The sequence below is a fragment of the Barbus barbus genome (assembly GCF_936440315.1).
Source record: "Barbus barbus genome assembly, chromosome: 3".
NCBI classification, from domain to species: Eukaryota; Metazoa; Chordata; class Actinopteri; order Cypriniformes; family Cyprinidae; genus Barbus; species Barbus barbus.
In genome coordinates, this window is record NC_136731.1 from 37,118,716 (window position 1) to 37,145,464 (window position 26,749).

Consider the following 26,749-nt stretch of genomic DNA (forward strand, 5'->3'; position numbering starts at 1 on the left):
TTTTCTGAGCCGATTACATAATATTAAACCTAAATGGTTTTCATCACTTTACAATGTCGCAATGAATTTTACAGTAACTTACTTGAAATGGAGTTTTCACACGCTTTTACACTTTACTGCATTACCTTTGGGCTCAAGTCTTTTACAGTGTCTCGAGCATGACACGCCATTGTGAAAATGTGGCGCTCAAGTCAAAAGAAAAGTAAAAGACCTTGCTTTTTTCAAAATACCACTGCCTTGATCTATCAAACATTCTGTGTGATTTGTGAATACATTTTAGAATGTCCTCCGATGGGGCCCACCAAAAGGGCGGGGCCCCCATGCATCTCATAAAATGAAGATTCTGGTGAATGTAAATGGATCATTTTCAACAATTTAAGCTATTTTCTACACCTTTCTCATTCTCACATTTCTCCCTGGAAAGCCTGAAATCACAGAGCCCCATCTCCCCACTCCCAACACACATATTACACACTACAGCCAAAATCAAATCCCTAGGATCTCATGAACATTTTTGTAGTGTCTGCGTGCAAGTTCTGCTAATATCCTGAGAGAAATAATCAAAAAGGTCATGTAAATTATTAAACCAAACAAAATACAAAACTTTCAAAAACACACAGAAATGTGATTATTTTATTGAATGATAGACAATGGGTTTAATCAGTGACATTATTAATAGACTTATCGGGTGTCTTCTTGTCACTTCCTCAACCTGTAAAAAACAGTAAGCTATTGCATTGTCCAGTTAAGGTTAGACAATCAAAACACCGCCTTAAACTCAGAAAAGCAGCGCAAACCTCCTAATCTGGTTTCAAAACTAAACATTTACCCAGAATGCAAGATGAACGTCACATTAATGGATGTGCACCATTCAGGTGAATTATATTTTACCCACCAGGTCTGTCCTAGTCTATCTAATTAGATGCGCATGAAAGTTGTGTTTGTTGTTACTATAGTAACATCACCCCATCCAACACCTTTGCAAAGGGCCTCACATGTCAACTTTGCACAAGGCCATGCATCCCCCATTATGTGGAGACAGACCTGTGTCAAAATATGCAAATGAGTCAAGACTATCTCTGTGATTTTCTTGCACTTACAGAAGAGAGAGCCTACATCTCTGGTTGTAGTTGTTGTGCAGTTCGTTTCTGTACCCACATTGTTTTGGTAAATGCAGTTGTCACTACCTGAATTTTTTTCTAATTTAGATGTAGAATGAAGCTGTCACTACTAAAAATTAGCATGTGTGTATATATAAATACATGTGTATATAAATACATGAACAGATTCCACTGCTAAAAGCATCATTACTACCAATAAACCTAGTTTGGTCATAAATATGATTTTCTTTTTTCTTTTTTTTGGCATGAGCTGGTATTAGCATGGGCTCTGTGATCTACACCCATGTAAGTCTTAATAGTTTTGTGTATTGCACTTCATTTGAATGATCAATACGTCAGTGGATTATGTATGTATTATAGTATTATACTTCTTGTCAATAGCCTCTACAGGCCAGATTCCCTCTTGTTATAACAACAGTAACTCAAATAACCACTTGTTACAATCAAGGAATGCAGAAGGCTGAAGGACTTCACAAGAGTGACAAACAGTCAAAGAAAAAAAATTGCAAAAAGGAAACAATGTTTTACAACAGTCCATGAGCTCTATGGGAAGCTGTTCTGCCACCAAGTGGACATAATGAACACATTTTTCCATTCAGTAGAGGTTTTCCTATAAAGCAACTTACAGTACACTTCATAAAGGAAAGTAAATCTGAAACAAACTGGGGTCAAGTGCTTCATGCTTATTATGAATAGTTCATCGACCACTTCTTTTTTTAATATTAAAGTTTGTGTATTTTGAGTTTTTTTTTTTTGCCTTTTACATTTGCATGTTATCACTTGTAACCATTAATGTCCTGATTTAGTATGTGGAAGCTAATTTATTAATATCAATTACATAATAAGCCCCCAACACCCCAAAAAACGCTGCAGTTTCCTAGTAATAACGTCATACATTACCCTTTCTGAAATGCACATCCAAAAAGGCTAAAAGGCCCTTGAATTCATTTGTACCTATAAAATCACTACTGAATTTATTTTGTATTGTGGGGTTAATATGACCCTAAAATATGAATATGTAATGAGACAGTGCACACCATATAACATATTGTTAGATACACATATGAAAAAACCTCACCAAAGCTTTCACTTAAAGTCGGCTTTATAACATAAATTCAAAAGTGTGGGATTGAGAGTTTTACAACAGCCATAGTCACAATATGCTTTAAATAATGATTTTTAAATCACATATTAAAAATGTAAAAAATGAATGAATGAATATAAAAGAAAGAAAATAAAACACCAACACAAATGTATGGTTGCTCTGTTGAAGCAAAACACAGGTTGCTACGAACAATCCTTCCATCCTTCATTTGTATGCTATGTACATTTTCCAGCCTTTGTGCCAGTTTGTTCCAGCCAGTGTTTTACATTAACATGGTTGTGACTCACTCAGTGATGCATTTGTGTAGGTACACTGTGTAATATATATACATTATGTGCAAAAGGCTATTATATGTAATTGGACTGCACATAGCTTTAAAGGGATTTCACTCTGCAAGAAATAGTGAAAATAAAGTTGAACTTAAATGAATATTCCACTTAGGTGTATGGTGTATTTTTTGTCTTGCTGTAAGCAGTCAGAATGTATGTGGATGGCAAACTCAATCAAGAAAAATATAATAATAATAGGCTATAAGAATAAGACTCTAATTTCTAGATATGTTAAATGTTTGTAACACACATTGTACAGATTTTCACTTGTTTGAAGTTCGCAGAACACTGTACAGATCTCTAAGAAAGCTTTTCACCCAGCTGATGTTTCCCCAAATTTCAGTTTTAGTTCTTAATTTTAAAATGTAATTTTACTGTTAATTTAAAATTGTATCATTTAGTATAATTGGCTCATGTCCGCCCATTTTACTTTCGCTTTTAGGCTTTTATTCACAGAGCTAGTGCAAGACGAGCATTTGTGGTTAAAAAGTATATACATTTTTATTTTTTTAGAAAATGACCAATCGTTTTGCTAGATTAGACCCTTATTCCCCAACTGGGATTGTGTAGAGCCCTTTAAAGCTGCTTTGAAACTCTCAATTTGCAATTTGGACCTTTAACCCATAAGCCACTATTGAAGTCCATTATATGGCAAAACATCGTGGAATGTTTTCCTCAAAAACGGAATGTTTTCCTTTTCTAAACTAAAGAAAGACAGACATGAATGTCTTGGATGACATGGGGGTGAGTAAATTATCAGGAAATTTTAATTCAGGATTGAACTAATCCTTTAAGCTACAGGGCCTAAATATCATAAAGACCTTGACTGACATATTCAACCAATAATATTAATGGCAGAAGTCACACATGGGGAGCAGGTGTTGGTGGCTGTCCTGCCTAACAGGCCTAAACAACAGTCACAAAAAATGTTGCTGACATCTGAAGCGCTCAAGCTCAGTCAAGTGTTGCCCTCCAACAGATATCTGCACCTCCAAAAGTCTCAGGGCTTCCTCTCAGGGGAACACAGAGAGTTAGAGTCCTGATCGCAACTGTGATGTAGTTCTTGAATGTAATCTGAATCTACTCTTCTAAGAAGCACTGAACCCAAGCCCAGATCAGTATTTCTCTTTATTTCAACTGGATACAGTACGATACACATAATCTCATGCAGGGTTTTTGAAGTCTAAGTTGTGCAAGAGAAACAAAACCCCGCAAAAACCTCTCAGGATCTAATATATGTACAACATGTGTTTCTTATTTTGAAAGGCACATTCTTTAACCCAAGGAATCCTTTAAGAAAAGCTTTTTCACTCATATAAAAATGAACATGACTATACCTCTTTTTGAGCAGGTTTCTTTCTGTCTAAAAGAAATGGTTAACAAAATATCAAGAATGAACAAACATTCTCAGTTGTTTTCAATGCATATTCCACCATGCCATTAAAGACTTTTTTCACTATTTACTCTTTTCTTTTTTATGGTTGTCAGGACATCAAAGAGATCTTCTATTTTTAACAAGAAGCCATGAACTATGATTTGCTAGCTGCTACTGCTAGTCAATGGCACGCTGTATTTATGGGAGTGACATTTTCATTCTTGAGAGTTTATGATATCTGTGTAGTGCAGGATGAGTCTTGAATACAGGTACATCTCAAAAAATTAGAATATCGTGAAAAAGGTCAATATTTTTTTTCACTCATTTCAGAAACTGAAACCCATATATTATATAGATTCATTACACATAGAGTGCAATATTTCAAGCCTTTATTTCTTGAAATTTTGATGATTATGGCTTACAGATAATGAAAACCCAAAATTCAGTGTCTCAGAAAATTAGAATATTACATGAGATCAATAAAAAAAAGGATATTTTAAACAGACATGTCAGGCTTCTGAAAAGTATGTTAATTTCTATGCACTCAATACTTGGTTGGGCCACCTTTTGCATGAATTACTGCATCAATGCGGCGTGGCATGGAGGCAATCGACCTGTGGCACTGCTCAGGTGTAATGGAAGCCCATGTTGCTTTGATAGCGGCCTTCAGGTCATCTGCATTGTTGGGTCTGGTGTCTCTCATCTTCCTCTTGACAATACCATAGATTCTCTATGGGGTTCAGGTCAGGCGAGTTTGCTGGCCAATCAAGCACAGTAACACCATGGTCACTGAACCAGCTTTTGGTACCTTTGGCAGTGTGGGCAGGTGCCAAGTCCTGCTGGAAAAATAAATCAGCATCTCCATAAAGCTTGTCAGCAGAAGGAAGCATGAAGTGCTCTAAAATTTCCTGGTAGATGTTGACTGTGGACTTCAGAAAACACAGTGGACCAACACCAGCAGATGACATGGCAGCCCAAATCATCACTGACTGTGGAAACTTTACACTGGACTTCAAGCAACATGGATTCTGTGCCTCTCCACTCTTCCTCCAGACTCTGGGACCTTGATTTCCAAATGAAATGCAAAATTTACTTTTATCTGAAAAGAGGACTTTGGACCACTGAGCAACAGTCCAGTTCTTTTTCTCCACAGCCCAGGTAAGACGCTTCTGACTTTGTTTCTGGTTCAGAAGTGGCTTGGTAGCCCTTTTCCTGAAGACGTCTGAGTGTGGTGACTCTTGATGCACTGACTCCAGCTTCAGTCCACTCCTTGTGAAGCTCTCCCAAGTGTTTGAATCAGCTTTGCTTGACAGTATTCTCAAGCTTGCGGTCATCCATGTTGCTTGTTCACCTTTTCCTACCCAAATTCTTCCTTCCAGTCAACTTTGCATTTAATATGCTTTGATACAGCACTCCTTGAACACCCAACCCTATCAGTAATGACCCTCTGTGACTTACCCTCTTTGTGGAGGGCGTCAATGTTCGTCTTCTGGATCATTGCCAAGTCAGCAGTCTTCTCCATTATTGTGGTTTCAAAGAACAAGAGATACCCGGAATTTATACTGTAGGGATGGTCATTAATTGAAACTCAAATGTAAATATTCTAATATTTTGAAATACTGATTTTTGACTTTCATGAGCTGTAAGCGCTAATAATCAAAATTAAAACAAAATAACTTTTGAAATGTTTTACTTTACATGTAATGAATCTAAAATATATGAAAGTTACAAGAAAAAATTAAAAATTTCACGATAGTCTAATTTTTTGAGATGCGCCTGTATTGTTTGTACTGTCTGTTTTTATAGAAGAGAACATAAAGGTGTATATCTGCTCAAAATAAATTTTGTCCACATTAAGAACTTACAGATGACTCAAAGCCAACAAATATAAACTAAAAAGCAAAAAAAATAAAAAACTATTAACTACTTGTTTATGCATATTTCAAACTTATTAAAGACACATATAAAAGTGATTTACTAAAACAGCATAAAACAATCAAGTGAGAAATCCAAGCATTCAAATTGTAACAATTTGAAACAAAAATATTCTCGTAGCTTCATAAATTTAAGAATGAACCACTGATGCCACATGGACTATTTTAACGATGCCCTTACTACCTTTCTGGGCCTTGAAACTGTCAGTTACTTTGCTGTCTATGGAGTGTCAGAAAGCTCTCGGATTTCATCAAAAACATCATAATTTGTGTTCCAAAGATGAAAGAAAGGTCTTACAGATTTGTAACGACATGAGGATGAGTAATGAATCATTTTTGGGTGAACTACCCCCTTAATGGGCACAATGAAGGAATCTTTATTTTTCATCTTATCACTCTAAAAAAAGTTTTAAAGTAGTTTCAGTATTTTTTTTTTCTTTACATTACAGCCAGGTGCTACGTGTCAGTGACTCCTCAGATCTGCCCTGCCTGTTTGGGAGAGACTTGAGATACTCTAGATGGCGAATAGCATCTTCTTGGTTGTGCCTTACATAATACACTAAATAGGATATAACCATTGTAAACCAGCCAAACATTATTATTAGCATAGCAATGTCAGTGGTCCTCCGGAGTGCTGCGCAAAAGTCAAGATCAGTCACTACCAGGATGAAGGGCATACCTTGAGCTCCCAGCTCCTCAGGTTCAGAAGTGTTGCACACAACCTCAGCGAGGGAGGAGGGATCTAAGAGCAGCTGTGGCATAGCCAGCTGCAGACGGCAGTCACACAGCCAGGGGTTATGAGAGAGGTTAGTCTGGGCTCTGAGGTCACCAAACGCCTCGGGGTCCAGTGTCTCCAGTAGGTTAAAAGAAAGGTCCAGGCTGCTTAATGAGTCTGCTTGGTCTCGAAAGGCTCCAGGCTCCAGCTGGACCAACCTGTTGTGGGAAAGATCTAGTTTGAACAGCAGTGGGAGTCCTATAAATGAATCAGATGATATGGTAAGAAGCAGGTTGTTGTCTAGGTATAGATGTCGTGTGTTGTTCGGAAGGCCATGTGGCACCGCTATTAAGTTCATGTCCCTACAACGGACCATCAGCCCACCGTCGACACTCTCCGAGCAGAAGCAGCTCTCTGGGCATTCTGCATGGTGGGACTCTGACATACACACATCCAAGATGTGCAGAAGCATGAAAGTGAGAGAAAAGCAGCTGGCCACAGCATGACCCTCCCAGAGGAAGCTGAACATCAGGAGGAGGAAAAGCACACCAGCTCAAGCCTCCAAAAACAAAAAGGAAACAGGAAGAAAACAACAAGTCATTACAACTGACACCCTGCTATCATTATGCTTGCTGATTGTGGAGTTATTTTGAGGATAAATGGGCACTTGTTAGGTTAATTACTATAAAGCAACTGCTGGTTTTGTTACGACACACACTAGCCTTTATTTTTCAGATGTACAGGAATAATAAATAATAACAAAACGATTGGTACACATCTGATTTGTATAGATTATTTGCTTTGTTCAATGTATCATTCTTTGACAGTCCAATAATTATATCATTCATTATCTCTATACAAATACTAATTAAGTGTGTGTGTGTGTGTGTGTGTGTGTGTGATCTGCACTATATATTTATCTATTAGGCTATATTCAATTATATTCAATAAATATGTTTTAAGTTTAGGAACTTAATTGGGAAAAGGGCTACTTACCTGACAGAAAAGATGAAAACTCGCTTTATAAATGCTGGTGGTTTGAAAGCATAAACACATGTATTTATTTATTTCAATTTACTCACCCGTTGTTGTTTAATCATTATATCCTCCTAGCGTCGGGATATGAACGTTTCTTCATTACCCAAAAACGCCTGTGATGTTTCCAAAATGTCCATGATTCATTCACAGATTAAACTGGTACAAATTCATTCCTGTCGTGAGGACCAACTTCACCGCAGAGAAGCCTCTCAGTTCTGGTGTGATTTGGGAACTCTCTTATACACAATATTAACTACAGATGGCGCTATGCGAAAGGTTTTTTTTTTTTTTTTTTGCAGGTCTTTCTAGTTTAAAATAATAATAATAATAATAATTTAATCCATTTCGATCCAAAACATTAAGCTATTTTTAACCACAATCTAGTAAAATGCTTTTTACTTTGTTATTTTACAAATTCTAATATAAAATTGATCACCAAATGGTAATGGCTGATTTTAAAAACACACGAATTTCTCGCTATGTTTTTATTTAATTTTGTTTTATTTTAAAAGTGGTCCCCATTGCATGCTACAAAAATATGTTATAAAACACAAAAACATTCAATGATGTTTAGCCTAAATAAGTCTGCTGATATATTCATCACATAAAGTCAGCAGAATTACATTTGGATTTTTTATTTTTTTTTTTGCCTTCAAGAAAGAAGCCTACCATGAATCAGTCAATAAACACAAATCTGTAACACTGTGACTTTATCTGCTTTATTTATGCATAAGTTCATATTTATGCAGACTCTTCTCTGCTCTAGAATCTAAGGGTTCAATGTGGAGCATATGAGCATAAATATGTGTGTTGGACAAAAAAAATAATTAATACACTTTTGCATTTGTATTTAAGATTATTACCTTGAAATACCAGTCAAAAATCAAACTCATTCTGAAGGTACATTGACTTCAAATAAGTCAAAAGGTATTCTGTTTCTTTCTCAAACTCGTCCCAAACTTATGTTCTGGGAATAAGTGATTTTTTTGTTAAGGGGGTACGAAATTCCGCGAAAAGGGCGGATTGCTTTACGGCAGCAACAACGACAGTGGTTTTCCATTCACTTAACTGTTGGGTGCTCCAAAGTCCCAAAGATAGGCAAAACTACATACAAGTTGTTTCAAATGTAAACAGATCAGTTCAGTTCAGCACAGTCTGTTAGGCCGAGTTCATCTGCTGTTGTGAAGCTAGATGAAAGTCTTAGTTGATAAGTCAGACTGTGTAATATTTCTTATATTTAGTTATGTACAGTAAGCCATGTCCAGTAGTTGTGCATTTACTGTGAAACAGATGCAGGTTTTTCCAAAGTGGTGGCCCCATTTTATACAGTGATTAATCTTTCACTGAACCAACAGCAGTCTTATGATCTCTTCCACTTGTGGATATCATCAGCTTCCTCCTCCAGCACTGCCTTCACGTCACCCAGCGCAATCAACAGCTGTGCCAGGTAGTATGTGGTCATAATAATGTGCTTTTTGTATTCTACATCTAAGACATTGAACTTTGTCAGTGCAATCGTGAGGTCAGAAGCCATGAAGACCAGGCTGCCCAGCAGGATGAGCGGCCGCCGTGTACGAGCAGCCAGTGTGGCCATGAGGACAATCAGCAGCATGTAGCCCCCTATGGCTGGGACGAGAAGGTCAGCTTCTGGATCGAGCCGAAGGAAGGGCACCAGGTAAGCATACATTCCAATGCCGAACAACCACAGGATGAGGTAGAGGATAAAGAATGAAAAAGATGAAGATGCTGCAGAATATCGCGAGGACAGGAAGGAAATAGAGTAAAGCAAGTGGGCCAAAGCAAAACAGCCCATTCCTAAAAAACAAAATAAGACAGAGATAAGACTGTGATGCAGAGTTATTAAAGTTAACTAAAACTACAACCATAAAAAAAACTAGATGACAAAAACACAACAAAATGATCAAAACTAAAAGAAAAAAAAAAGAAAAAACTAAAAAACTAATTCAAACTATTAATACTACAACAACACTGCCATGGAGAAATTAGTCATTAATAATAACTAATCAGTTGTTACATTTAAATAAAATGTAAAGTAAACCAAATAGAAAATATAATAACAAATGTGAATATAAATTAATATATAATTCCATTATTCTGAAAGGTGATTCTCATTTTATTCGTATTACTGTAATACTGTATGCACACACACACACACACACATAGGCTTAAAACAAAAACAGGAAAAAAATGTACAGTGTGATACACAAATACTTCACAATTTAAATGGTAATAATAATATATTATTGTGAAAAGTAAGAAACGTTTTTTTCCCTCTTAACTTTATAGTGAAATATGACCTGGAGGTTTTGGTAGGCTTTGTATCAGTAACCCTGATAGCCTTAAATAAAGATATAGGACAGGAAGAGAAAACCTTTACCATGGATAAAAAGTTCTGGCCAAATAAGGCAACAGTCTCCGCCCGCTGAGAGCAGCAACCCTCCAGCCACGCCCACTAGACTCTGCCCCCCATTATAGCTGAGCACCAGAAGGACCAGACAGAGGATGGGAGCGGCCTTAATGCCAGCAGCCAGAAGAGAGGGGGCGGAGTCTTGGATCCACAGGTAGAAGTATAAGGCACAGGATGCAAAAAAAGGAAGGAGATAAAAAAACAGCACACAGGTCTGGAAAAGAAGAGATGGAGAAAAGAATGAAAACAATACAGGCATGATTTTTATTAAAAAACAAACAGTCTGCATTTCAATCAGTATTACAACGCTTTTATTAAACATTAAATACAAATATCTTTATTATAAAAGAAAATCATTGTGATCCTAAGTTTGAAAAATGATTTTGTGACTAAATGTGGATCTAAATGAGTAAACCGGATGTAATAGAAGTGCACAAATAAGCCCACAAGAGCAGAACACAGGTGTGTGTATTTATGCACAGGTGTGTGTGTGTGTCTGCTGTGATTACCGTGTTCCTGCGTTGTCTGCGGTCGTAAGCACTTGTTTCTAGGATGTCCATCTCTGTCTTCTGGCCTAAACAGTTATACAGGCAGCGTTCTCAGATGTGGGCCACCTGTTCCACAGCTGGGAGATCTGTAATGCCTCTGTAAACTATGTATGCCCGGGTGTTTCATTGGCTGGGGTAGGCCTGGACTTTGGACCACTATGAGTGATGCGTTATCTGTCAGATTGTTCTGTCATAAAAAACATACACCCCTCACTCTCTCTCCCTGTTTCTGTGCCTGTCTCTCTCTCTCTCTGCATTATGGCCTATTACCCTGTAGTGACATCATCGCTAAGAGCAAAGGTTTGATGATTGAGACAAGTTCAGAGAGATAAACCTTTTTTTTATTTTTTATTATTAATGCTAGAAAATTAGTCTGTTTTATGTCTTTTCAGCTTCTTTCAGCTCATTCACTTTATTAGCTTTTTTGATGTTTGTGTAGGTGTCAGTAAGGATAGACAACACATATCATTTTATATAAATATATGTATTTTTTTACATCTTGTAATTATTCTAATAATTACTGTAATGCTTATCGATCGTTAGCTTCTCGGGTGTTAGTGGTTTTAACAGCATGGTTGTAAAATCTGCTGCGATTCTGGAGATATTGCCATTTCCCCCACTTTTGGCCACTTGAGGACGCCACAGAGCTGCAGTGTTATGATATAAAAAGGGGGAATTATTGTCATACTTTTGTCAGTAAAGTATAATACAATAATATTTAAAAAAAATCATAGTATGTTTGAGAGGTGTAGAAATGTAGATTGTTTTTTTGTTACTTGAAATAGCCTAAAGTAAACGAAAAAATGCATTAAAATATATTTTTTAAAAACTTGATGTACTAAAATAAACTAAAATTAAATTAAAATCACATTAAAATAAAAACTATATTTCGCAATTGTACATTTGTGCAATTGTCTAATTTTGCAAATGATAAAAACATTAAAATTACTAAACCTTTAGCAAAAATAATAATGCAGAATATAAAAACTAAAATGAATCAAACTACTAATAAAACGTAATAGTACCTCAAAGACACTAAAATAACTCAAACTAAAATATCCTGTTTCAAGATCACTGTTTCCATCATGAATAATGCTACAGTGCTCCTTTGAAGTATCCAAAGCCAGTGGATTCACACAGAGTCTAATCATTAACAATCCTGGCCATCATGCACTTTAACCTGCTCTATCCCAGTTTCTCAACTTCAAAAAGCGAAAAGAGAGATCGACGGACGTCGAGAAGAAAGAGAGAAAAGGTGAGGAATTAGCAGGTGAGTGAAGGTTGTGAGGACAGATTGTGTCGGTGAGATCAGATAAAAGAAAGTATATAGTTGGACACTAACAGAGAGGTGGAGAAAATGGAAAAGGGGAGGAGCCAAAGATTGAATCAAGAGCATGTGGGGGGGGGGGGGGGGGGGGTATAAAAGCAAATCCAGTGCATGCTGGTTTGACGTTCTAGAGTTTACAGAATTACAGTTGTTATTGAGTAGATGTGATAATAATAAGCTCTCTTGAACTACTTCAGCAGACCAACAAATAAGAAAAATGATTTCATGGTTCATCTGCTGAATCCCTTATCTCACTTTGTAGATATGGCTGATAGAGCTTTAAAGGTTGGAATTGTGGGATATGGACATTTAGGTGAGTTCTCCAACAAAATCTTCTGTTTCAAGAGCCACAACTTCCTCTACTTTGCTATTATGCAATATTAGACTTTCAGTGCAAATTTAATCAATGACAAAATAAGAACTTTCCATATTGGTAGTCATTACTGTTATAAAATAGTAGTAAAAAATAAAACTATTTTTATTTTTCTCAAGGAATGAGCGTAGAAGAACCACACGTTTGCCTAGATCATGTAAAACCTGGAAGTATCGGGAATTTAAAAAATGTGTTTTCAAAGCCTCATAGAAATTCATAAATTATAAAAAGTCATAAAAATGTATATAGTGACTATGCAGTTTTACATATGATCTGCACATTAATATTTCAGCTGATAGATATTGCTCATGAGTTTGTTTTAAGCCATATGTGCATGCGTGAGTCTGTTGAGCCTGTTCTTTTCTTTTAAACTGATTTACAAATCTGTCTCAATTTAATTGATTTGAAAAATCTGGCAAATTCATTGGTCAAGAAGAGTAGAAGAGCTGCAATCACTTATGTTCAGTCAGACCTTGAAGCTTGTATTTAATCTTTTCTCCTTATTCAGGCCAGTTTCTTGTGGAGAAGATCCAAAAGGAAGGGCCTGAGGCAGGGCTGCAGTTAGCATTTGTTTGGAACCGAAATGCAGAGAAACTTAGAGATTCCCTGCCGAAAGAGCTGATTCTACATGACCTCTCAGATTTCACACGCAGGTAAATTTGTATTTGTGTATATATATATATATATATATATATATATATATATGTGCACATGTTGAATATTTGTTTAAATGGAAGAGACACTCATTACTACGGTACTTACAGGTGTTTTATGTGTTTGGTGTTTCAGAGACACTGATGTAATAGTGGAGGTGTGCCATCCAATGATAGTTAAAGAGTTTGGGCTCAGATTTCTGTCACATGCTCACTTCCTGGTAACTTAATCGGTTACATTTATATAATCACACGTCTTGTCTGCTTTAGTATTTACATTTATTTCAAGATGATAATTAGCTGTATTGCTAAAATTGTAGTTATTAGTAATTCTAGTAATTGTTATCTGTTTCTAATCATGTTTTTCCCTTCCTCAGGTGGGCAGCCCTTCTGCCCTCTCTGACCCCCAGCTTGAGCAAGATCTTCGCACTGCTGCAAAACAACATGGGAAAACGCTTTATGTGCCCAGTGGTGCATTATGGGGTGGCCAAGATATTCAAAAAATGAATGACAGTGGAACTTTACGGGCAAGACTGTTTTCTTATAATTATTTTTAAACACAACCACTACTGAAAATTAAATCTAACTGTTCATAAAAAATATTTATCTCCAAGAGGTGGTCTGCCTAAATAAAAATACTAAATAACATAAGTTTCATCGTTCCTGCCACATGAAACACATTTCAAATGTCTCTCTTGTAGGCTCTCTCCATCCGAATGTCTAAACATCCTTCTTGCTTTCGGCTGACTGGTGGTCTGCTCTCTGATTGGACGGAGGGAGAAGGGAGGCGGGTTTTGTACCACGGCTCAGTAGCAGAGCTCTGCCCCATCGCCCCAAATAATGTGAACACTATGGCAGCTGCGGCCATAGCCGCATCAATGTTGGGCTTCAATGGGGTTACCGGAGAAATAGTCTCAGACACTGCGTGAGTCGCAAACTGGACCCTCAAATATCTGACATTAACACAAAACCTTTCCTTCACACAAAAACTCCAGAAAACTGTCTCCATACATAGATCAGGACACTTTTAAAGTTGGCATGATATTAAAACCTATTGATCTTACTATAAATGACTCATTCATGCATGTTTCTATTTTTCTTTTTTATTCAAGGTTGTAATTCTTAATCAAAATATGGTGAAATGCCCGACTTCTCAAATCATTTAGTCAGCTTGATCTCTGCTCCCTTCTTACAATCAACTGCAGACTCGCATTCAGATCTGTCTTCATCTGATGAAAAACCATCTGATAGTCCCCGCCCTATAATTTTTATTTTTTTTGATAATGTTTTACTCAGATGTATGTCACAAAACAGAAGAGAAGATATGTCGCTACTTCGGTTTCATTGTGGAAACTAGGATCAAAAACAGATTTTTGCTGTGTCCTGTAATATCTAAAGGATTCAGAATGACTTTTATTATACTGCTAGGTGGCTCAAGTAAAGAAAATGTAATACTTATGGTTTGGGTTTTGTTCAAATCCCTAACCGTTAGTATGAGCTATAGGATTTTTTATGCAAGCGTTACAGGAATCTCTCTTTCCAATTCTCTCCAGATTATCAGACTACCATATTGTGGAGGTTGAGGTAACTGGTCCAGATGGGTTCACAGTGAAAACAGTGAGACAAAACCCCGCCAAACTGGGAGCTGTAACAGGAAATGCCACATACAATTTCTTCTGGAGCAGCTTACTGGGTATGTACTGTATAAGAAAGACATATGGAGTAAACGGATGCAGTGCATTGGCCAAAAAAAAAAAAAAAAAAAAAAAAAAAAAAAAAAAAAAAAAAAACAGTATGCACTGAACATCCTTAGCCAAATCTGGGTTTACACAGAGAATGCAGGCATAAAAAGACATCTTTTGGAACTGTCCTCTTTGCTTTCATTCTGCTAAAATTTTACAAAAATTCCAAAATGCTACATGAATATGCGGTTACATATCTCTCTCTTATTATATGTCTGAATTTCTGTTTGTCTTTTTTTTCAGTCTGCAAGGGTCATGGAGGGAGGGTATATCTGTGTTGATAACAGTGGATTGCTGCAGAAAGTGTACAAATTAACTGAAGAAAAACATAATGTAGTGCATAATAAATTAATAAAACAAGTGTCATGTTAATAATGTTGTAGACTTTAATTTCGGTTTGACAGCTGTGACAGACATGACAAACTCTAACAGTGCTGGTGTATATTTGTATTACAGTACCGATGATGTTCCAGTGTATTCGTTTGGCTGGTTAGCTTTAGCTACATCAATTGCTTGTCATTTAAATTAAACCGTTTTTTTAAAACAACCCTAGAAAACTGCTGGATAGTCGCTATGTTTGTGACAGTGCATAATACTGTGAAGGGAAATCTGGCAGTGAGTAAAGCATAGTAAGAATGTTTTCAGAACACAGTGCATTCTGTCATTTATGCAATCTAAAGTCTTTTAAACGTTTTATAAATTTCTTGCTTTCATGAAACACAGGGAAAATTTGAGCTCTTTGAAATTTGCACTGTGAAAGTGATAATTACTATGACTGTCAAACCATGATTTAAAGTAAATAGCTTAAATTTGGGTCTGTTCTTCATATAAAGATACTGTATGACTTTAGAAGACTTAAAGTGCGAGTTAAGGACTAGTTGTGTGATACTCGTATTGTAATTTTTTGGCCCTGATGGCCCTCTGTTTTAATTTTGTATATAGAAATATAACATGAGCATTCTTCAAAACTTCTTTTGTGTTCCATAGAAGAACAAAGTCATACAGCTCTTTTAAAGAGTGTATCAATAATGATTCTTTTCTTAAACTATTCCTGTGGAGTTTCTAATAAAGGTCTCTTTAAAATAATGTTCGTAACGTTTAACGTCTTTTAACAGTGGCCATTTGAACTTCAGCTTTAAATTGGCATCACTGGCACACAGCTAGATGACAATTTGGTATGAATCCATATGAAGTTTCATATGAATAACTCTAGTTACCATTTAATCCTTTGCTCTCTGTTGTTGTCTTTTACTATGCTTCATATGAAAGACACCAGAGACACCTTTCGACAGAAAGTCTTAGAATAACATACTATGGCTCACCAAATACTTAAATATCTTATTTATTTCTCTTCAGAAAACTAACATGCAGACATACTGTTTGCAGGCTTTACGTTCACTTTTATGGGAGTGTTATGTGTGTGTGTGTGTGTGTGTGTCACAGTGTATATAAGTGCCTCACAGTATAAGCTACAGAGTTTGTAGGTATGCATGTAGGGTAGGGATGCGTTTTAGTTTTTCTCAGGAAGACCAACTGTCTGATTCTTGTTCCGGTTCGGCACGTTGAAAGGTTGGCGGATGTTGACTCGGTCTTTCTCTGCCTCCAGATCTTCATCATATGGTTCCTCTTCATCCTCAGCCTCACTGTGATGAGGAGACGAGTGAAGTGAGTGGGCGGGAGACGGGGGCACTGAGGCGGGCCGTGGGTAACGGAAGCCTGTGGCCTGAATAATGTAAATGAAAGAATAAAATGTCAACAAAAATTTAAATGTCAGATGTTCTCTTTTTTTGACACTTTTTTTTTTTTACAGCTTGGCATAAGTAAATATAAATTCCTTAAACATTAAAATTAGCATGGAAATAATACTTTATTTAAATGTGATAAGATATCCCATTTATTAAATCTCATATCCAGGGTTTTCAAAGGAAAAATATATTGAGGAGGTGAACTAAAACAAAAAATATCTTGACTTATTTTACTGATTTTAGCTTATGGTAATGCTTGTGTTGTCTTATTTGAAATTATTTTAAGTTGAATCTTAATCTATGTTGAATCTAGTGGGCCCTGGCCCTCTGGTTGAGAATCACTGATCTAGATCATTCAACTTCAAACTTTTATTAAAATAAAATAAAATGAACAATTTCAATTTCATCCTTCATCATTTTAACTTACCGAAGTGGGTTCTTGAGGCTCATAGATGAATGTGTCCGGGAAAGCTTTTGCTAAAGCCATATGGCGGGCAGATATGTAATACTAAGAAACAAAAATATGCTATATTAGTTCATGAACAATAACCTGTTAATTTTGTTGTTTTGATACAGAAAGTTAACTGGACACAACTTGGGTCCTTGGTGGTCAGAAAAGCAATTCACTCTGTGTTTTGGGTGTGTGTGTGTGTGTGTGTGTGTGTGTGTGGTATCTGACCCTGCCCAAATATCTCCAATCTAGCAGGTCACTGAGGCGCTCTGTTCGGTTCCTCTGAACGATCCTCTGCCTGCGGCTCTGCTGACAGAATTGAAACAGGAAAGATGTCAGCTGATTGCAGGACTCGTCCACCCCACGGTACCGCCGATCCAGAATATAGATACCTGAAAAGGAGGGAGTTAAGAAAAAGGTGCATTACACTTAATGAAACTAAATAAAGCTGATTCAAACAAAAAAATTTGAGAATCTTGTAGCTGCTGTTCATCATTTCCATTGTATATGTACAATTCTCACCATAAGCTGACGGGTCAGCAATGTGCTCCTCCATGAAACAGCCAAACCCAGACAGGTTAGTGGAGATCGATGGGATACCCATCACTGTACACTCAGCTGAGAAAAAGATGTGCGCATTGTGTTGAGTGGACGTTATTAATACAGAGTTCACAAACTACCATTCAAAAGTTTGGAGTCAGTAAGACTGTTTAAATGTTTTTGAAAGAAGTCTCTTTATGCTCACCAAGGCTGCATTTATTTTCTATTAAAAATACAGTTAAACTAGTAGCACTGTGAATAAATGTGTTTTTAAAATATCAAATGATCATTCAGAAATTATTCTAACATGCTGATTTAGTGCTCAAGAAACATTTCTTATTCTCAATGTAAAAACTATTTTTTTATACGTCTTTACTCTCACTTTGATAAATATAATGCATGAATTCTGAAAAAAGTATTTATTGTAACTATAACAAGATATATAATTTCTTGTTTATATACTAAAAAAACGTTACTGTGTTACTGACCAAACGTTTAATCTGTGGAGCATGCATGTACATATATATGCTTGTTATAGCACTTGCGTATCATTGCTCTTTTGTTGATTTTGATTGCTTCCATTGTGCTCATTTGTAAGTCGCTTTGGATATTTAGCATCTGCTAAATGACAATGTAATTGTAAATATATATGAAGAGTTCCAGTGCAAAAGCCTCTAAAAGCCATGTTGGTCAAAAATGAGATAACGATACGGAGTGAATGCTCTCCACACATTCATCAAGTACTTTCACTTCAAATGCGCTAAATCCCAGCCTCAACCCATTCAGAGTTACCAGTACTTACATAGAAACCTATACATAGTTTCCCAAGAGCACAGCAGTAATGATTTTATGAACTACTTTACTTACAAGATCGATACTATCAGAGATAAAATTGTAACCATGCAGCCGTCAGCTACAGTATCGCATCAGATGCACTATAGAGCCCCTGAGGAACAATTCCACTCATTCTCTACTATAGGAGAGGAAGAATTGTATAGACTTGTTAAATCCTCTAAACCAACAACATGTATGTTAGACCCTATTCCATCTAAACTACTAAAAGAGCTACTTCCAGAAGTCATAGATCCTTTTTTGGCTATTATTAATTCATCATTGTCATTAGGATATGTCCCCAAAACCTTCAAATTGGCTGTTATTAAGCCTCTCATTAAAAAAACACAACTTGATCCCAAGGATCTAGTCAATTACGGACCGATCTCAAATATCCCTTTTCTGTCAAAGATACTAGAAAAGGTAGTATCCTCAAAATTATATTCCTTCTTAGAGAAAAATGGTATCTGTGAGGAATTCCAGTCAGGATTTAGACCGTATCATAGTACTGAGACTGCTCTCATTAGAGTTACAAATGACCTGCTTCTGTCATCTGATCGTGGTTGTATCTCTTTATTAGTTCTACTGGATCTTAGCGCTGCGTTCGACACTATCGACCACAATATTCTTTAAAATAGACTACAACACTTTGTTGGCATTAGTGGAAGTGCCTTAGCATGTTTAAATCCAGTTTAAATCATACTTATCTGACCGCCATCAGTTAGTAGCAGTGAATGAAGAGGTCATATCGATCACTAGTGTACCTAGATCACTAGTGTAGTTTTACCTGGTGTGTATCCCCAGGGCTCATAGTAGGATGGAAATACTCCAAGATGGCAGCCTCTCACAAACTCCTCATAGTCCATCGGCAGGAGAGGAGAAGTGGAGGAGAGAAACTCTGGATGGAAGATCACCTAGTAGAAGAATATGAGGCATTAAAGGTGTATTAAGTATTATTTTACATAAATTACCTTTGAATACATCCCATTATAGTATAGCGTTTGTGTGTGTGTGTGTGTGTACCTTGACTCTGTCCTGAGCAGTATTAAAGAGGCCGATACGGCGGATGCAGTTGAGGATGGGGTCACTGCTGTCCTCCAGCATGTTATGAGTGCAGATGGGGGGCAGGCACTGGCGCTGGGTGGCGAAGATGGCACGTTTCATCATGGTGAAGTCCTCTTTATCTAACATCTTAGACACATCAGGCAACTGCCCTCTAACAACAAGAAAGAGAGCAACGTCATGCCTCAGAAGAGATGACATAATACAGTCAAAATACAAAAACCAACTCACACTAAAAGTGATTCATAGAGTTTCTTCCCAAAGCGCTCCTTCACAGACTGAGCAGTGTCCCTGACAATACAACAAAGATGCAATGTCGCAACAAAATGTATTCACCATTTCAACAGTCCCTGAGTCCAAGTAAAAAAAAAAATAATTGTATATGGGTTTTTGAATGAGTAAAAAAATAAATAAAAAACATTGATTTTTAATCATTTTAACTACTCTTTTAAATCAGGTGACATTATATGACTACCATTTATTAAATATATAAATAAATATGAATGAATGAACAAACAAATTAATTAATTCCTTTCTACATCATCACACATCCAGTATTGTTATTGTTAGTAAAACTAAATAAATATATTCCTTCCTACATCACATATCCATCATTCACTGCAGAATGGCAAAAGAAAACGGGTAGTTGTGTTAGGATGCTCTAGACCAGTGTTGTTATTGTTAAGTAAAACTAAAACGATCAAAAATTGTTTTCATTAATTTTCTTTTTTTTAAATGCTGAAAATATTTATTAGATGAGATGCTTAAACTTAAACATCTGGTAACTAACTGAAAATAAGTTGACAAATAATAAGTACTAAAATTAAAACAAAACTGAATTTTAAATTAATAATATTAAAAAAAAAACAAACTAATAAATTACAAAAGCACATAAAATTACTCAAACTTAAACAAAAATAATAAAAGCTAATTCAAATACTATAACTGTATATAAATAACTTAAAATAAATCGGCTTTCAACACAACTTGGTTGAACTTGGTTGTTTATATTAAGCGAGTAGTTTGAGCTAAACAGTCAGGTTAGCAGTCCTCACAGTGCAGTTGTCATGGTTACCAGAGCTGTTTCCGTACGGCTTGGCCTTTCAGGGTCTCCACGTTGAAGTTGTTGGTACGAGCAGGCATGATGAAGAATGCTATTACAGTCACGTCGCTGTGATTCACCTGGACATACAAGAATTGTGTTTCAAATCTTTTCCAACAAAGATTCTTCATCGTGATATATTGTAACATTTTGTGTTCAAATGGACATCCTAAAACACAAATACTTACCCTCAGCAGGTAATTAAGTCTGGCCAATGCTTCAAGAAAGATATCAGCTCCTTTATTTGAGAATTCATAGCGTCCAGCAATGAAGAGAAACACCGTCTTGTCAAGGTTAAAATCTAAATGCCTGCACACAAAACAACAAGACAAAACATGCATGAGAGAGAGTTTTGCATATGGACACATGAATACGATTGCGTGTCTTATGAGCTCTGACCCGTAGAAATGGCCTCTGACAAACTCCTGGATGCGCGCTTTACTCTGAGCGTGGAGGTTCTGGAACTCGTGCATGGCTGAGAACTTCTTCACATTCAGGCCGTTTGGAGTCACAATATCTGACAGAGAAAGAGGAGCGTGGGTGTCTTTAGCAAATAGACCAAATAGGGTCAAAAAGCAGCAGCTTCCTGGCAAAAGTCCAGTTCTCAACTAAATTAGGAAGCATCCACAGAAATGAAATGAAGCCAGAATCCTTTCCAATACCAGATGAATCTGCACATTTTAAATTCTGCCATTGATTTATGACTGCATTTTGTTGCCATTAGGATGTAGAGAAAACAGTACAAGCAGGAACTTAAGTCACCTGGTTTCCGTCTTAGTAAGTGCTCGGCCTCAATGGCGGTGATCTGAGAGACGGTGGTGAAGACGTGTGCACAGCGGGCTGCTGAGCGCTCCAGACAGTACCGGTGATAGATCTGCCTGTCACCTGCCTCTTTATCCACATTAAACTACACATGGAGAAATAACCACAGACACTTCAGGAAGCTTTCTTTAAATTAACTTCATGAACTCTATCTGTTTATCCTTTTAGAGCATCATCTTGATGTCAAACCAAAATATGCCTAAAAAACGGGAACGTTTTCTAAAGAAATCTGATTCTATCTGGCGAGGAGGTGTGGGTTAAACAGTATAAACAGTAATGAGGACGTATCATACAGTGCCATCCAAAAGTATTGGAACAGTTAAGACAAAATTGCTCTGTTGGCATATTCTCTCACACAAACCTCAGCGAGTTTGTTGTAGAAGTCAACGTTCCCGGCACACAGGTATCGGCCGAGCAGTGTGGCGTGTGTGGTGAAGATGGTCGCTACAGGTAACTGGCGCTGCCTGCATAAGATGAGCCCCAAACCTGCCAGCCACTCGTGAAAATGCGCTACGATGTGAGGAGGTTCGTCACACTGAGCTGCATACTGAAACATATTCAAACATATTCAAATTATAAATAATTAATGAGAATCAACAATATCGTGTGTGTGTGTGTGTGTGGGGGCGGGGGGGTCCAAAATCCAAGCTGATGTATCTTTTACAAAAAAAACTGTATAGGAATATAGGAAATGGGCATAAGCACATGGTTATTTACTTTCTATTAAATAACTAACTTTTTTCCCCATTGAGTTTTGTTGGGAAAATAACATGCATGTTTACGCTCACATAATTAATATTAATGTAGATATTACAAAAAGACAGAATGACACACACCTGTTGCTATAGTTAACCAAAATTAAAACTTAAAAAGTTGTTGTAAATTGTAAAATAAAGCTGAGAAGAAAATCTAAAGTTTAGATTAAAAACGTAAACTTAACTGAAATAAATAATTTTGATGTTAAAGTTCTAAAATTACTACAACTAAAGCTCAATTAAAAATCAATTAAACCTTAATAGAAATATATATATTTTTAAAAAGAATAAAACAACAAAACATAAAATAAATAAAACAAACTAAAATTAAAATGAAAACTGAAAATACAATAATAAAAGCGATTTCAAAATATTAATAGGATTCTACAACAGTATATAAATAATACTAAACCTCTCCCAGTAGCCATGCAGTGAGGAAGCCAAAGAGAATAGCATCGTTAGCCTCTCTGTCGAACCAGGGAACACCAATACTGCAATTCTCCCAGAGTTCACTCTTCCAGCGGTCCAGAGACCAGGCCGTGAAGCCCACGTCTAGCAGAATCACATATGGAGAGCCTTCAATCAGCCATCGACCAAAATATACCTAGAGACGAAGGGAGAGGAAGGAAGGGAGACAAAGTGAAACTTTGTCACTTCGCTAGAGATTGAAAATGATACCATTCAACAGAAACAGCATTTTGAAAACTGAGATTGCACATACTGATACAATCCTCATACAGTTTCGCCTCAATTTTTCAATGATCACAATTCAAACTATTAGGAAGGCAACTCCTGGTTTGTTAGTCTGAAGACATCACTGTGTATCAACAACAGATGAAGCCACTTGGACAAGCTGACAAACATTTTTAGTTAATACTTTCTAAGAGAAACCTGGATGTGTGGCTTTGGTTTATACCAACTCATTTTCTGTTCATGTTGACGGCAAAGTGACTGCAATAACTCGGGCACCAATTTACACAGCGTCTCTCGGGGGGAAATTTCCTCAAAGAACTGAAATAGACCTCAGACTGGCTGTTGGACACTGATATAGCCTTTAACCTTTAACGTGCACACACACACACACACTGGAGAGATGTCACACAAACACTCTCCAGAATGAAGGTTTAGGGTTTCACTGTGGATAAGAGCAGATTAAAATGGGCAGTGTGGTGTCTGTGTGCACATATTAGTGTGGATAAACGAGAGGTGAACAAACCTAAAGCTAGAAACTGCCTTTCTTTTTCGATATTTATTGAAGTGTGTCAATTCGTATACCTTGCACCCACTGCTGTTCATTTTATCAATGGTTCTCCTGAGTGCCGCATTGCAGGGTTCGATCAGCTCCACTTGCGTCCTGACATTGGACTCCACATACGGGCCCACCAGAAAGTAGTTCTCACCCCATTCCTCGCAGGTCAGACGTGCCTTGGTCTGGATCACCGTGTAAATGCCACCAACTGCCACAAAACGAGAATGGTTAGTTAACCTTTAACAGATGTTTAGGTCCAGGAAAGAGAAGGCTACCCAGCCTTTTGAACTCGACCTCCTTGACCTTTATCTAATCTAGCTGTCAATTATATATAACATTCACAGAGTACAGCAAATACCAACACCAGAGTCACATGACTCTTGCGCCCCTGAGTATGTGGATACAGTATCTGTGAACGCTTGGCACTTGAGTCATGTGGCATATAGGTTTTTGTGTTGTGACAATAACAACAGTATCTGGTTTCTCCTTTCCAAAATTGTAGATGATTGTAGACTGTGTTCAACCTAATAACTCTCATAAAACCCTTCAAAATAATTTGGATGAAAAATACATTGGTGTTTTTAATCACGTTTTGTATACATTTTATTGTTGGTTAATAACTACATTATATCAAACACTTCTTATCTCAAATATTCGCAGAGTATATTGACACTTTCTGCTGAAAATTCAATAGGCTTTGTAAAATGCAATTTGAATTGTTTACTAGTCTGGCTTTGGTTACTGAAGCTTAAACCTTTAACCTTTCATGAAACAGAAGATAAACTGCAAACAGTCAAATATTATAACCCTTAAACTATTTATCTCCCACTTGGTGCTCAATTCTAACAGAGAGTAAAAAACAATTAACCGTTTTAAAGAGTCTCCGGTGCGGGGGAAGAGAAGATGAAGATTAAGCGATTGAGGCGTTTAATTGTTGGATGTAATAATGAATATAGCTGTCGTCATTTACTCCCGACATCTGAGCCGCTGAAGACGCAGAGGATTAACGTTACTTTCGTTTTTGAAAGGAATGCAATTATCCCCGATCTGCCTAAATGCATCCATGTTCACGTGAATCATTCGTGATCCAACTTCATCTACAGAAGAAGTGAGTATAAGGGTTTTTTTATGAATCTTTTATGACAACTTGTGGAAAATGGGCATCCGATGACCCCTTTAAAGCTGAATTTACACTACTGCTCAATTTTTATTTTTAATTAATCGGAAATTAATACATTTATTCATCAGGAGAACATTAAACTGATCAAAAGTGACAGTAAAGACCTTTACAATGTTAGAAAAGATCTCCAATTCAAATAAACTCTGAACTTTATATGCAAAGAACCCTTGTTGATTTTTTTTTTTTGGTGGGGTTCCACAAAAATATTAAGCAGTACAACAGTTTTTAATATTGACAATAATAATGAATATTTCTTGAGCAGCAAATCATCATATTAGAATGATTTCTGAAGAATCATGTGACACTGAAGACTGGCGTAATGATGCTGAAAATCCAGCTTTGCATCACAGAAATAAATTACATTTTAAAATATATTAAAATAGAAATCAGTTATATTAAACTGTTATGGTATTTCCCAATATTACTATATGAAATAAATGCAGCTTCGATGAGCATTCTCTGAGTAACTTCCTTGAAAAACATTTTAAAAATCTTACCGACCCCAACCTTTGGGATGTTAGTGTAGATCTTTGAAAGGTATGAGTGTGATGACACATTAGCAATGAAACATCATATCCAAGAAAAGAAACATGCCTTTATTACACACCTTTATTAGCGACCTCCCATGCGATCTCGAACAGGACTGCATCCTCCCGATCAAACTCTTCATCCCATTCCTCCAGGCCGGACAGGGAGGTGACCGACAAACTGCGCGCCAGTGGCATGCTGGGTAATAAAATATAACAATAATATCAATCAATCAATCCATCCATATTTTTATATTAATCGTTTCATTTGTATTGTACTCCGGACATTTGAACTAATATGTAGGCGTAGCTTATATCCATCATACAAGTGTGAACCTTAAGTGATGGTACCACTGCCAAAAGCCATCTACAACAGCATATGACCTTCAAGCAAGCACCTCACATACAGACACACACACACACACTTCCTTATTCTCTCCTGACACAAAATTATATCAACTGCAATTCACCAAAGTGACTCATCTTCCAACATTGCTCATTGACTCCTCCTTTTCTCGGATTTAAACACAAACACATATGAAAAAGCATCTTTAGTACGATGAGCAAGTGCATGTTCAAATCATATCATAAGTTGTGATGTCTACAAATACATTGTGACATTGTGCCTTCACCTCAAGTCTAGGCATGACCTTTTATACATCACAACACCATGTAATCATTCAGACCATTACTTACACACCCTCCACTTACAACATACCTTGAGCAACAACATGAGGCCTGTTTCACGAGAAAGACAGAAAGTGATTGAGAGATGAGGCTTATACTCCCTATAAACCCAGAGAGGCTTCATGAATGAAATAAAGGTACTTTAAGGTCCACTATACAACATAAACACGCCTTCACGCAGTGCCCACATGAATTATGAAGCCCCTATGTAGTATTCCTCGGTGTTAGTGAGTTGTCATTCATATCTGAGACGCAGTGTTTAATAGTCTCGCTCTCTCTCTCTCTCTCTCTCAGACGCAGAAAGAGCGTACGTGCGCGCGGACCACACAGGAACAGTCGAACGCAGAACGCCACAGTCACCATAACATCAGAACAAGTAAAGCGTTTCCTGGACATAAATATGAAAGTGCATAAAATACGCAAGTTTTTCCTCTGCACGCTCGAGGAAGGACGGACTGGCCAGTCGAGCGCAGGCTGTAAAAGTGGGTTTGACCCGGGTAAACCAAGAGCACCGCGCGTGACAGGAATCACGGGCTTTGCAGATGGATGGTAATGTTCCTCTACGGGTTTTAATAGTCACGGACTTGTAATTTCAGACTGACAACACACAAAAGCAGTAAGTTATGCACTCACTCTGTGGTAGCGTCTTTCCTCGCTCAGCGGCGCAAGCCTCACATCTGCTGGAATCAATCACCAGGAGGATGATTTGACAGTGGGCGGGGCCTCCTGCGCAAATTAGCCTTGTATTATAGGACTATTCGGCTGTCAGTCAGGGTGACAGCTCGTACGCGTCAGGGTACGTCAGGAATTGTAGGCGTGTCTTATCTGACGCCGACTCCTCCCCCTTGATCTCTCGGTAAATGAAGGAGCAGCGTCTGCTCCTCTCCGCTCACTTCCCCAAGAGACAGGCGTTTACCCGTATGAAGAATTTGATTGGCCAAACAGAATGTTAGGAAAAAACTGCATCCCTGCTAGTATTTTCCTCTTGCAACTCGCAGGGAAAGTAAGCCGCTGGCGTTTGCGTTTTGTGCGCATTTTCCAATAGCTGCACACACCCTCAGAAACCAGCTACCTCCAGTGCGACTTATGACTGGTTTTGTGGTCCAGGGT

General features: G+C 37.2%; 4 protein-coding genes across 4 annotated transcripts; 1 reads left to right on the forward strand and 3 right to left on the reverse strand.

The window, feature by feature from the left end:
- Positions 1-6,307: 6,307 nt before the first annotated feature.
- Positions 6,308-7,108, reverse strand: LOC306858817 (leucine-rich repeat-containing protein 3B-like; the record flags this gene model as incomplete). The annotated part of the gene is made up of 1 exon (XM_079399564.1): positions 6,308-7,108. One exon carries the CDS (start codon positions 7,106-7,108, stop codon positions 6,308-6,310), a length of 801 nt encoding a protein of 266 aa, XP_079255690.1.
- Positions 7,109-8,328: 1,220 nt separating this feature from the next.
- On the reverse strand, positions 8,329-10,685 carry LOC306848417 (lysoplasmalogenase TMEM86B-like). The gene is made up of 3 exons (XM_079382957.1): positions 10,555-10,685; positions 10,016-10,259; positions 8,329-9,432 (listed from the first exon to the last, which is right to left on the reverse strand). The coding sequence occupies exons 1-3, from the start codon at positions 10,603-10,605 to the stop codon at positions 8,978-8,980; spliced, it is 750 nt and encodes a 249-aa protein (XP_079239083.1). The 5' UTR covers positions 10,606-10,685; the 3' UTR covers positions 8,329-8,977.
- Positions 10,686-11,798: 1,113 nt separating this feature from the next.
- LOC306858824 (aspartate dehydrogenase domain-containing protein-like) lies at positions 11,799-14,969 on the forward strand (the record flags this gene model as incomplete). Its single annotated transcript, XM_079399579.1, has 8 exons — positions 11,799-11,863; positions 12,183-12,233; positions 12,802-12,946; positions 13,083-13,104; positions 13,324-13,473; positions 13,648-13,871; positions 14,500-14,639; positions 14,932-14,969. Exons 2-8 carry the CDS (start codon positions 12,185-12,187, stop codon positions 14,967-14,969), a joined length of 768 nt encoding a protein of 255 aa, XP_079255705.1. The 5' UTR covers positions 11,799-11,863; positions 12,183-12,184.
- An 83-nt stretch (positions 14,970-15,052) lies between these two features.
- Positions 15,053-26,342, reverse strand: LOC306849320 (glycogen [starch] synthase, muscle-like). The gene is made up of 16 exons (XM_079384262.1): positions 26,273-26,342; positions 25,033-25,151; positions 23,272-23,453; positions 22,409-22,600; positions 21,603-21,788; positions 21,182-21,326; positions 20,819-20,936; positions 20,608-20,728; positions 20,393-20,499; positions 19,549-19,608; positions 19,279-19,471; positions 19,043-19,169; positions 17,407-17,502; positions 17,113-17,276; positions 16,861-16,941; positions 15,053-16,411 (listed from the first exon to the last, which is right to left on the reverse strand). The coding sequence occupies exons 2-16, from the start codon at positions 25,148-25,150 to the stop codon at positions 16,199-16,201; spliced, it is 2,103 nt and encodes a 700-aa protein (XP_079240388.1). The 5' UTR covers position 25,151; positions 26,273-26,342; the 3' UTR covers positions 15,053-16,198.
- Positions 26,343-26,749: the final 407 nt, after the last annotated feature.

Bases quoted from the DNA above. Each gene is read 5' to 3' on its own strand.
- LOC306848417 (XM_079382957.1), bottom strand. From the start codon at position 10,605: ATGGACATCCTAGAAACAAGTGCTTACGACCGCAGACAACGCAGGAAC. The intron at 10,260-10,554 runs GTAATCACAGCA...CTTCTTTTCCAG, and splicing joins GCAGACAACGCAGGAACACG to ACCTGTGTGCTGTTTTTTTA. The intron at 9,433-10,015 runs GTAAAGGTTTTC...TTTGTTTTTTAG, and splicing joins GCCAGAACTTTTTATCCATG to GAATGGGCTGTTTTGCTTTG.
- LOC306849320 (XM_079384262.1), bottom strand. From the start codon at position 25,150: ATGCCACTGGCGCGCAGTTTGTCGGTCACCTCCCTGTCCGGCCTGGAG. The intron at 17,503-19,042 runs GTAAAACTACAC...TCTTTTTCTCAG, and splicing joins GCCCTGGGGATACACACCAG to CTGAGTGTACAGTGATGGGT. The intron at 16,412-16,860 runs GTAAGTTAAAAT...TACATTATTCAG, and splicing joins AGCCTCAAGAACCCACTTCG to GCCACAGGCTTCCGTTACCC.